The sequence below is a fragment of the Microtus pennsylvanicus genome, chromosome 6 (assembly GCF_037038515.1).
Source record: "Microtus pennsylvanicus isolate mMicPen1 chromosome 6, mMicPen1.hap1, whole genome shotgun sequence".
NCBI classification, from domain to species: domain Eukaryota; kingdom Metazoa; phylum Chordata; class Mammalia; order Rodentia; family Cricetidae; genus Microtus; species Microtus pennsylvanicus.
The window spans coordinates 49910566-49923075 of NC_134584.1; the positions used below are offsets into that span (position 1 = coordinate 49910566).

The 12510-nt window shown below is 42.7% G+C and overlaps 2 protein-coding genes across 2 annotated transcripts in view; both read right to left on the minus strand.

The window, feature by feature from the left end:
• The window catches only part of Ak6 (adenylate kinase 6), a 15249-nt gene continuing 2739 nt past the window's right edge, over nucleotides 1-12510 (minus strand). The window contains exons 3-5 of the mRNA XM_075976194.1: nucleotides 3269-3327; nucleotides 3017-3162; nucleotides 1-620 (exon numbers count right to left, since the gene is read on the minus strand). Coding sequence (XP_075832309.1) covers nucleotides 428-620; nucleotides 3017-3162; nucleotides 3269-3327 — 398 coding nt within the window. The 3' untranslated portion in view covers nucleotides 1-427. The remainder of the gene's footprint in view (nucleotides 621-3016; nucleotides 3163-3268; nucleotides 3328-12510) is intronic.
• The window catches only part of Taf9 (TATA-box binding protein associated factor 9), a 3933-nt gene continuing 2652 nt past the window's right edge, over nucleotides 11230-12510 (minus strand). Inside the window, exon 3 of the mRNA XM_075976193.1 lies at nucleotides 11230-12256. Within this exon, the coding sequence (XP_075832308.1) occupies nucleotides 11445-12239 (795 nt within the window). The 5' untranslated portion in view covers nucleotides 12240-12256 and the 3' untranslated portion in view covers nucleotides 11230-11444. The remainder of the gene's footprint in view (nucleotides 12257-12510) is intronic.

Here is a 12510-nt window from a genome sequence, read left to right on the forward strand (position 1 = left end):
TGAATCTTTAGTTTTCCATTTTTATTTTGAGAGATCACCTACATTTTAGTAAATTTAAGATATGTACCCATTGACCAGATTTATTATCCATTGAGTTTGATTTTTTAGGTTTAATCCTTAATAAAATAATTTATATTAGTATCTGAGATTCTTTAAGCTTTCTCATGGAGAAAAAGAAATCCAGGCAGCAGCTAGAGCTGCAACATAGTTTTCTTCTGCTGATCCTTGGGCATTCTGTTATGTGACTGAGTGATATCAATAAGGGTAGCTATACAGTGGCCAGGCTGGTTCCCCCACACCCCCTTTGAGACAGAGTCTTAACTACATAGCCCTGCTTGGCCTAGAACTCACTAAGTGGAACAGCTTCTGCCTCCCAGGATCTGGGATCAACGGTGTGCACCACCACGCCTGGCTAACCTCCTCTAGGTCAAGAGTTATGATCTTTGACCCACTGCTCAATCCACTTTGAAATCTGGTTGATGTTATCCTCTAGCTGCTCTGGTTCATTACTGGGCAGCTGGTGCACAATTTCTTCTCTATAAGATGCTCTGGCTTCTTCATAAAGAATTTGGAAAATCTCACACTGAATGTTGTCTTGTAGTTTCTTCGCATTATAACCCCTAGAAGGCAGAGAGGTAAAGCAAATAGAATGTATTAAATATGGCTTTGGGAACAAGTTAGAAATTGGACACTGTGAATATATCAGCAATTACCTAAGATACTTCTCATAATCTCTTTGCCTAAGAAATCGGCTAGCATCTGAACAAGACTTCTTTGACATGAGAGCTAAAGTAAGAATTATGACACTAACATTTGAGTTTATCTGAATCCCTTGCTAGTTTATTAGCTGCTCATATAATTAGTCAATAAACAAGTTCCCACCTCAAGTCAGATTCTCAGATAGGAGTAAAGGATCCATAGCAAGAATTTATGAAAGACAGACAGTATACACAAAGGAGAACATGGAATATCATACACCGATTAGATAATTCATCATAAAAATGTTATCTGTATTTTACTAATCCCAAAGATAATAAAAGAATTTATATAATATTTAGGCAGTATATAAAATAATCAACTAAACAGCCAGTTAAAAAGCTGAGGGGCCAGAGAACCCTTAGACATGGCATCCACGCCCTCGATTGCTAAAAAGCCACCGAGGTCATTTGGAGCCTTTGATGGCAATAGAGATAACAATGATGGCAGTTGAAGAGCCAGCCCAACTCCATTTTGTTCCTAGAAGCCACTTTGTACTTGTAGTTAAGTTTCTGTTTTTCAGACCAGGGCTGCGCCCCACTCCCAATCATAAAATATTCTGTATAGGGCTGGAGAGATGGCTCAGAGGTTAAGAGCATTGCCTGCTCTTCCAAAGGTCCAGAGTTCAATTCCCAGCAACCATGTGGTGGCTCACATCCATCTGTAATGGGGTCTGGTGCCCTCTTCTGGCCTTCAGGCATACACACAGACAGAATATTGTATACATAATAAATAAATAAGTATTTAAAAAATATTCTGTGTAACAAATGCTCCAGGACAATTTCCTTAGCTGCTTTGTAAAATCCTACCTGCCTGGTCTCATTTCTGCAACCACACTTGCTTGGAAAAAAAAGGAAATCCCCCACCTTGCAGTTTTGCCCTAAAAGCGGGGAGGGTATGGGAAATTGGCTTGAGGCTGGTCTCATGAATCCTGCCTTGATGTGAACACGAATAAAGCTTGCTTTAGTTTGGCCATAATTTGGGTCAGTGGTCTTTATCATCGAGTCTACAGGAATAATAGTTTCTCCTTAACATCTAAGCTTCAGGAATCAGTGACCTTTGACAATATGGCCATGTACTCTCTAAACTTGCTCTTCCAGAAGCCCTGAGTTCAAGTCCCAGCAACCACATGGTGACTCTCAACCATCTATAATGAGATCTGGTGCCCTCTTCTGGCCCACAGGCATATATGCAGGCAGAACACTGTATGCTTAGATAAATAAATCTTTTAAAAAAGGTTTATAGTGGCTTTTCACTATTAAAAGAAAAAGATGGAAATTTACATCTTGCTTAGCCTAGTTTGTCATATATTTACTCCTTGTCCTCTGTTCAAGGATTTTACTCACATCCATTGGCCAATCAGAGCTGGCCATTCTGACCCTAGATTTGACAAAATTCTGGAGCTTTTCTTTCTGATACTGTCTGCTAACTCCCTCTAGACTCTCCACCTGCCTATAGTCTGGATCAAAAGATATCAGAAAAAGTTTTCTTCCAAGTTCCCTTTTCTGGTTAAATCTAATGTTCTATGTGGGTAGGTCCAATACACACACACATACATATATACATACATATACACACACACAAATATATACATTATGTATACAGTGTTCTGCATTTATCCATGCAGGCCAGAAGAGGGCACCAGATCTCATTACAGATGGTTGTGAGCCATCATGTGGTTGCTGGGAATTAACTCAGGACCTCTGGAAGAGCAGCCAGTGCTCTTAACCTCTCCAGTCCCCAAAATATATTTTAATGATTGTAAAATGCTGTTATCTTGTTAATCTTCATAAACTTCCCCCTTGATGTATGGATAATTTTGAATGAGTAGTGTTCAAACTAAAAATATTATTGACTCTTTTTGTAGGAAAGGCCTTGTATCAAGGATAAAGCATGATTATTTGGGGGTTTCTTTCTTTTAGCTCTTGTAGACCAGGCTGACCTTGAACCCACAGAAATTCGCCTGCCTCTGCCTCCCAAATGCTGGGATTAAATGGGATTAAAGCTGTGTGCTACCACCGCCTGGCTATTTGGGGGTTTCTATCTCTTATATTTTACTAAATCAAATTTTCAGTTGAAGCTGGGCAGTGGTGGTACACGCCTTTAACTCTAACACTTGGGAGGCAGTAAGCAGGCAGACCTCTGAGTTCAAGGCCAATCTGGTCCACAGAGTGAGTTCCTGGACAGCCAGGACTATTACACAGAGAAACCCTGTCTCAAAAATCCAAATCTAAATCAGTGTTTTTTTTCTTTTCCTTACCGTGTTTCAAGTCTTTTGTACAGTATACTATTATCTGTTCTCAACACAAAAACTATATGAAACCAGCGTTCAGGAAAGAAATCACAACCATGGTAATCAACGATAACGCCGCCTTCGCTCATCTGACTCTCTAACTCATCAACGACCTGCAACAGACACACAACAGATAGATGAATAACGGCCCTAAGAAAAACAGAACCTGACTTTCCCAAAAAGCTAACAAATGCACGCTCGTCTGTTCAGCACACTTACTCGATCTTCATCTAAAATGGGACAACCGTACTCTTCATCGTAGCCGTCATACAACTGCCCTGGAAGAGATTTCATCAGTTGGTTAATATTTCCTAAGTAGCTTTCACTGATTTTCAGTTGACTCCAGGTTTGTGGGAACACAACAATGATTCTTTCAGATGCAAGAAAGGGCATCAGTACAACAGCTGAGACACGTTCCATCGCCATGATGCGGTTGGCAAACACATAAAGCAATGCTGAAAAACTGGAATTTTATCTAGAAGGAAACCTGGGTGGCAACACATCTTAACATATCTTTTAAGTTATCTTGTTTGTTTTGTTTTCCAACAGGGTTTCAAGGTAGTTTTGGTGCCTGTCCTGGAACTCATATAGATTTGCCTGCCTCTGCCTCCCAAGTGCTAGGAATAAAGGCGTGTGCCACCACCACCTGGCAGGAACATATCTTAAACTTACTTTGTTTGCTGTGTGCTCTTGAGTCAGCCCACCCTGGCCTCAAACCAGGAATCCTAATCCCCACTTCTAGGATCACAGGCACATACCAATCATTATGTCCAGCTTATCCAAAACCTTTACTTTTTTCTTTTTTTAAATTAAGATTTTATTGGGGGTTGGCAAGATGGCTCAGCAGTTAGGAGCACTCTACTGTTCTAAAGGTCCTGATTTCGTATCCAAGCAACCACACGGTGGCTTACAACCATCTATAGCTGGGTCCAGTGCACCCTTCTAGTGTATAGACAAAGCACTTGTATACATAAGATACATAAGCAAACGCTTAAAATTTTATTTTTACTTATGTGAGTGCATGTGTCAGTGAGTACAGATTCCTGAGGAGGCCAGAAGTGTTGAAACCATGAAACTTGTGCTATAGGATGCTGGCTGTAAACCACAAGATAGGTGTTGGGAACTGAACTCTGGTCTCCACAAGAGCAGAATGCAGGTTTTTTTTGTTGTTTGTTTTGTTTTTTCTGAGACAAGATTTCTTTGTATTGCCTTAGTGGTCCTAGAACTAGATCTGTAGACTAGGCTGGCCTCTACCAGAGATCTTTCTGCCTCTGCCTCTTGAGTACTGGGATTAAAGGTGTGCACCACCACTACCACCCCCAGCTATAATTTTTTAGTAAGAGATTCATGTTTTACAACTCCTCCCCTCTAAGACAGGGACTAGCTGTGTGAATCTGGCTGGCCTTCAACTCACAGAAATCCATCTGTCTCATAAAGGTTGGAATTAAGGGCCTTAGCCACCACACCTGGATAAAAGGCTTATTTTTAATTACGTGTATGTCTGAGTCTAGTTATGTGCATGAATGTGGGTGCCTGCAAAGGCCAGAGTCGCTGGATCTCCAGAGAACTGGAGTCACAGACAGTTGTGAGCCATCCAATGTGGTGCAGGAACTGAAGTTGGGTTCTCTGCAAAAGCAGCGTGCATTCTTAATGTCTAGGTCATCTTTCCAGCCTTTCTCGGAAATTTTTAAACAGCAAAATTGAAATAACTTTAAATAAGGGGAGGGGACCAACAGCACCAGAGTTTGTGGGGCTATCAGTGCAAGAAATTAACATTTTTGTTGTTATTGATTGGTAGGAAAAGAGAATACATGGATAGACAAATATAAACAGTCTCACACACAGTAGGATTGGGCTCCAATTCCAGCATGCTGGATGCAAAGGCAGGCAGATCTCTGGGAGTTTGAGGACAGCCTAGTCTACACAGTGAGTTCTAGGACATTCAGGACTATGCAGAGAGACCCTGTCTCAAAACAAAACAAAACAACAAACCCAAACTAAACCAAAGCAAGATTGGGTTCCAGATGAAGGTCAAGAATATAAACTTGCTGGTGCATGCAAGGTGGCAGTGGCACACACCTTTAATCCCAGCACTCGGGAGGCAGAGACAGGTCAGTCTTTTGAGTTAGAGGCCAGACTGGTCTACAGAGTGAGTTCCAGAACAGCTAGAGATACAGAGAAACCCTGTCTCAGAAAACAAAAAACCAAGAAACAAAAAAGAATATAAACTTACTCCAAGCAGTCTCGGGTTCTTGCTTCCCTGATCTCTCCCTTTCTTAAGGACTGGGGAAGAGGAATCAATGTCGTCATTTCTCAGAATCTCCAAAAGCCATTCTTCTCGCCAGGTGGTGGTGGTGCACACCTTTTAACCCCAAGCACTTGGGAGGCAGAGGAAGGCAGATCTCTGTGAGTTCGAGACCAGCATGGCCTACAGAGCAAGTTCCAGGATAGAGAAACCCTGTCTCGAAAAAAATTAAAAACCAAAACTCCAAAACAAAACTAAAAAGCCATTTCTCTGAGCTAGACAGTCTTGGGCCTGTGGCTGTAGCGCAGCAGAGAGGGCACTTGCTTACCATTCACAAGGCCAGTCTCATAGTTAGGCAGAGGCTTGAGAGACAGCTCATCAGCTAATGGCACTTGCTCTTCTTTCAGAGGACACCTGGGTTCAATTCCCAGAGCTCACATGGTGACTCACAACTGTTTGTGACTCCAGTTCCAAGGGGTCTGACACTTTCTTCTGGCCTCTGTGGGCACCAGGCATACACATGGTACACATACAAACATGTAGGCAAAAAACAAAAACAAAACAAAAAAAAACCCGAAGTGCGAATAACTTAGTTGGCAGAGGGCTCGCTGATTGTGCAGGAGCCCTGGGTTTGAGTGTCAGCGTTAAATAAGCCCGGTGTAAAATCACATGCCTAGAATCAAGTACTCAGGACAACCAGGAGCCCAAGGCCACTCTCGGTTACCTAACAAGTTATAGGCCCGCCTGGGACAGAAGAGTTCCAGTCTCAAAACAAGAACAACCCAAGCGACAAGCACAGTCACAGAGAGGCAAATTCAGCTTTAGGAATAGAGCTCAGTGGAGAGTGCTCGCCTGACACGCACGTGGCCTCTGGTGCCTGCCACTGAATTAGAAAAATGGAAGAAAAGGTTGGGGATTTCAACTCAACATTAGAAGTTTCAACAATTCACAGGTTCAAGAGAAGTGTTCTTTCTTTCTGTTTTTCCCCCCCAAAGATAGGGTTTCTCTGTGTATCTCTGACTATCCTGGAACTCACTTTGTAGGCCAGACTGGCCTCGAACTCAAGAGATCCGCCTGCCTCTGCCTCCCAAGTGCTGGGATTGAAGCCTTAAGTTCTGTTTCTTTTTTTTTCTGCTGCTGTTGTTTTGGTTTTTCAAGACAGGGTTTCTGTGTAGCTTTGGAGCCTGTTCTGGAACTCACTCTATAGACCAGGCTGGCCTCGAACTCACAGAGACCCGCCTGCCTCTGCTTCCAGAGTGCTGGAATTAAAGGCATGCACCACCACCACTTGGCTTGAGTTTTAAGAGGTAAAATAATCTCACCCTCACTACAATCTAGACTTTAGTCATACTTTTGCCACCAGAAGCACAGTACTTAGTCAATTTCCTACCTAATTCCTCCTATATTTTGTTACAGGCTGAAATTAAGTCAATGGAATGAGCCCCCTTGCACCTGCTGTGACTTGTCTTCATGGGATAAATGCTCCATTAGCACAAACAGTATCAGGCTAAGAAACTAAACTGCTTTGGTGTGGCAAAGACTCAACAAACAACACTGCTGCTTCCTTGCCAAATACGAGCTAACTCATAAACCAACACCAAGTGCTGTCAGTAAGTTTAAAATAACAGAAGCAGTTGTGAAAGTCAGGGCATTAGACCAGGTGGTAGTGGCGGCGCACACGTTTAATCCCAGCACTCGGAAGGCAGAGGCAGGCGAATCTCTGTGAGTTCAGGCCACCCTGGTCTACAAGAGCGAGTTCCAGGTTAGGCTCCAACAGAGAAATCCTGTCTTGAAAAGCCAAATAAGTAAATAAAATAATTAAATTAAAAAAAATCAAGAGAGGGCACCCTTGATCACACAACAAGCATCCGTGGTCACTGGCTGCAGCAGTGATGTCGTATTTGGGAACTACCCCATTCCTGTTCCATATGCAGTGGTTCCCTTTCTCATGGCTGTGGCAAACGCCCACCACAGCAGGAGCAAAGGTCTGAGACATGCTTTCAGGAGTCTGTTCTTGTGGCAGAGAAGGCAGGACAGAGCTGCTTCAGTCCGAGGTGGTGGGAGCCTGCAACTGCCACTACTTCACATGGTGTCCAAACCAGGAAGAGGGGAGACAGGAACCATCAAGGATAGTCCCCAGCACCTCTGTCACCATCTGGGGACGTGAACCCATGGGGCTGAAGAGAGGCATTTTGGTGAAGAGCATGCTCCTGCATCAGGCCTCCTTTGATGTAGAAAGGAAGATTATTTTTTATCATTATTATTCTATGTGTACATGGTTTGTGTAGGAGAATATGTAGACAATGAGCATGTGAGTCTTCACATGCGTGATTCTACCTATGCTGACTCATCTCACTGGCCTCCTTTTGTAAGGTATGTATGTTTTTTCCAAGACAGGTTTTCTCTGTGTAGCCCTGGCTGTCCCGGAACTCTCTTTGCAGACTAGGCTGACCTCAAACTCATATCTGCCTTAAGTGCTAGAATTAAGTGTTCTATAATCATTACCTGGCTGATGAAGGATATTTTAAATCATGCCAACATATTTTAATATAACAAGTGAAATACAAACTTTCAAATACTCATTTCCATAAAACTTGTTTTTTTTTTTTGAAACAGGGTCTCTTTGTATGGTTTTGGAGTCTATACTAGAACTTGCTCTGTAGACCAGGCTAGCCTCAAACTCAGAGATCCACCTGCCTCTGCTTCCTGGAATGTTGAGATTAAAGGCATGGACCACCACTGTCCAGGCTCCACAAAACTTTTTATCACACAGGATGTACCAGTGATTGAAGTGATAATAAGGACACATTAATGAACAAGATATATAGACAAGTAAATACAATCCCTTCCCTTAAAGAACTTATAATAAACTGGAGATGACAGCAAGTCTGGAAATGGGACTGTATTGCCAGAGGAATTGGATGAGTACCTAGCATAACCTCAAGGTGTTAGGGGAGGCTCAAAAGTAGTGTGTGTATGTATCTGTGTGTGTTGCATGCATACAAAGGTATGGGTGTGTGCGTACCTTTGTAGCGATCAGAGCAGGACACTGGGTGTCTTCCTCTACTGCTATTGGCCTGACTGCCTCAAGACAGGGCTTCTCACTAAATAAACAGGGCTCACTGTCTGGGTTAGGGTGGCTGCCCGGCAAGCTCCCACCAACTGCCTGTCTCCACCCACCAACACTGAGGCACCTGCAGCATGCATCTCCCTGCTTTTTACCTTGTGCTTCCAGACCCAGAGTTCTTATCTACTGAGCTAGCTCCCCAGCTCCTAGGAGTAATTTCTAAGCAAAGATTTGAAGTAGTTAGCTGGAGATGGGGTAGAGAGAACTGAGCAGACAGTTTTAACCCAAAGAAAGCAAGATAATCAAAGAGAGTGCCTAAGGACCGGAGGAGGGAACCATTGGAAAATAGTTTAAGCTAAAGTCAGATCAAAAAGGCCATTAAGACTGCATAAAGAGTTTAGATCAAGGTATATTAAACATGGGATACAGTGATTCACTTCTCATTTTAAAAGATCATTTTGTTTTCTGAGTAAACAGTGAATTGGAGCGAAATCTGGAAGCAGCAGGTATTCTTTATGAAGAATTTAGAATTCTCGGTAACCAGTCACTACAGTATGTACTGAGGGTGACAGTAGAGATGGATTTTAAAGTTCACTTCATACAGTTTAGAACATTAAGAGGAAGCTGATTCTATCAGTTGTTCATACACATGATTTTGTCTTGTTTTTGAAGACAGGGTTTTTCTGTGTAACAATTCTGGCTGTGCTAGAACTCGCTTTGTAGACCAGCCCGGCCTTCAACTCAGAGATGCCCCTGCTTCTGCCTCCCAGTGCTACTTCTCACCTTTTCTTTATCAAGAGAGAAGTGAAAGATTAGAGATTGAGGTTTCTCACATATGGGCTGGCACCTAAGGTGGCATGCACCAAATAAACCACATGCCGGGATGTATACCTGTAATTGCACTAAGGAAGGACAGACAGAAGCACCAGAACAGACTATTCTCAGCTATGCACTAAGTAGTTGGTCGGCCTAAGCTACATGAGACCTTGTTCAAAACAAAACAAAACTGGCTCAACAAGTAAAGGTATTTGCTGCCTTACCACCCTCCCAGGAGTTTGATCCCCAGGGCCCATGTGGTGGAAGGTGAGGGAGGACTGACTCTTGTACGTTGTGCTCTGACCTCCATGTGTGCCATGACAAACTCACACCAGTACAAACATACAGAGTAAGTAATAAAACAAAAACCCTAGGCACAGTCCCAATGGCCAGGGAGATGGGAAAGGAGGACTATATAGATTTTCCCCAGAGAAACTATCAGAAGTTAGAGACCAAGTAGAACTGTGCAGAGAATGTGTTTGTGTGGGAAGTTAGAACCAGGAGGTAGTAAGAAGAATCAAAGATGATTTCAGTCCTGCTCTTTAAATACACTAATTTGGAGATGTGTGCTTAGAAGTTTAGACAGTTATGCAGAATAGGTGTCTAGTGTTCCTCAGCTCAGGGAAATATCTAGCAGGAGCTTGCCAACTCCTGAGTTGAGACAAACCAAGATCCTATCTATGGAGCAAGAAGCTGTGGTAGTGTATGCTTAGCATGAATGTAATTCTATCTGCAATGAATTCAATGAGCTACATTATTCTACCAGTCCCAGACCTATGGGTACCCTGGAGTTAGCCTTCATCGGGTTAAAGACTAATAAACTGGGGGTAGGGAAATTAAGGACGCTAAAAACACTAAAACAATTGTATATGAGAAAGAACATCACGTGGAGAGCAATGTGAGGGGATACAGGATAATAATATAAGCAATCTTACACACTCATGGTACTGAGATGCTAAGTCAGGAGACTCATTTGAGCAAGAAGCAAAGTTGTAAAGTTTAAGTGAGGCAGGGATCTAGAGAGATGGCTCAATGGCTAAGAGTACTGGCCACTCTTCCAGAGGACCCAGATTCAATTCCCAACACCCACCTGTCTTATAACCGTCTGTGACTCCAGTCCCAGGTATCCAAAGCCTCCACGGGCACCAGGCACATGTGTGGTACACTTACATACAGACAAACACCCATATACATAAAAAATTGGAAAGAAGTGAGGTAGAAAGTAAGAAATGCCAAGAGTCTTAAATATGGCCAAAGGAATGCCTTTAATCTCAGCACTTGGGGAGGAAGAGGCAGGACAAACTCTATAAATTTAAGGCCAGCATGGCCAAAATAGTTCCAAGACAGTTGGCACTACTCAGAGAGACCCTGCCTCAAAATAAATAATTACATCATCAGAAGACATCAGAGGTAGGTAGCACAGCAAATAACAAAGGCTGTAACTGTTGTAATCTGTTGGCCTGGTTTGTCACCTGAGAACCCTGTCCCTTTAAGAGACAAGTCCCCTCCCTGAAGGTGTAAGTCACAAACAATCCCATACCAGTTTGGAATTATGACCAATAGAGAAGCTATTTATTTAAAGGGGAAAAACTTACAGATCACCATCCCAGACAACAGCCCTCTGCTCAATCAGGAAGGGAGCCTAGTCGCGGGAAGCCAGAGTGAGTGCAGAGGGAAGTGGCAGCTTTTTTGAAAGGGAGATCGCACCCCAGTGGGCTAGTATCTCAGCTGCTAGGAGGAACGCAGCCTGCTCTCTCTGTCCCTCTTCTGAAGAGGTAACTAATGCCTCTCCCTCCTCCCCTCTTCTCCCCTTCCCTTTCTCCTCCATAATCCACTAAGTAAACTTTATACCCACACTCTCTGCATGGCATATCTGTCTCTCTTACCCACCGCTGTCTCCCACCCGCAGAGGACGACGGGAGGGGGGGAGGCACGTGATTGCTGCCTCTCCTGGGACTGGTCCCCCACCACATGTTTATAAATAATAACAGTTAACAACTTCAAGATGAGGGGAAAATTGCTTTGAAAACATAATTGCCAAAGTACCAAGAATCAAATTGACAAATGACAATTTTATTTTTTATGCATAAAGTTTGATGAAAAACCATTACTAGCTCTATTAAAACTCAACATTTCAATCGAAAAGCACGGAAAGCATACTTATTAAATACCACTTTCTAAAATACAGCTTTAGAACATCTAACATGCTTAATTTCAGTACAATGGATTCAAGACCAAGTATACATGTTACATGCATCAAGACTAGATTACAAATTATCATAGTCATCATCATCATCATCGTCATCGTCATCATCATCATCCCGTTTTCTTTTCAGTGCATTTGCTGACTCATTGGCTGTATTCTGTGATACCATATTAGTGGTAATCAGAATGTTTTTGGACCCAATTAGCGACGGATTAATCAGAACATTCTGAACTGTTGATGCTGCGGGAATTGAAGCTTTCACAGCAGGGGACTGGGAAGCAGGCATCTGCACTGTGAACCTTTGTCCTGTGAGGGACATTGGGGTGCCCACTTTAGTTGAGACAGACATGGTCTGTGGAGTTGGTGTGCCTAGTGTGGGAGTACTGGGTCTGCTAGAAACTGAGCCAACACTTAATCGCGGAACCGTGATTCTTCCTGCAGGAGTAGGTGCCTTTTTTTGCAAAGACTTAAGCCTATAGTTTGGAGCAGTTAAACAATATCTATCAGGTGGCAATCTAGGCCCTGAGTACGGCTTGATCAACGGCAAAGGGGTTTGATTTCTTTGTCTTGCAATATCTAATAAAAAATCCCTCGGGGGAGGAGAAGTGAAAGACTGGTCGGCCCGGCACTGGATTGCCAATCGCACATCGTCTGCATCAACAGTAGCTTTCTTAGCATGGCTGGAATAAATTTTAGCATCATCTAGAATTGTGGTCACATATCGGAAGGCAAACTCCAACATCTGATTTATAACTCTTGGCTCATACTCTGTAATCCCCATATCCTTCAGGATTTGGGCCATCATCTGTGCATCTTTCGGCATGCTCTTGGGAGACGCCATCTTGCCAGACTCCATGATATCCGGTGATCAGACTTTAGGTCATTTAAAAAAAATATGGAAATTAGATCAAACCGAAATAGTTACTTTAGTAGCAACTGTTAGGAATTTAAAATTTTCAAATGTGTTAAAATTTTCAAAACTCTATCTAAAATGTAAAACAGCAATCTCTGTATACCTAAACTTCCCTCTGCTTAAAAATACTGAGTTCCTTCTCTGAGTGTGGAATATAAAAAGATGACACAAACAGTTAAGTAATAAAAGATTAGGGGAAAACAGGGTAAAATCA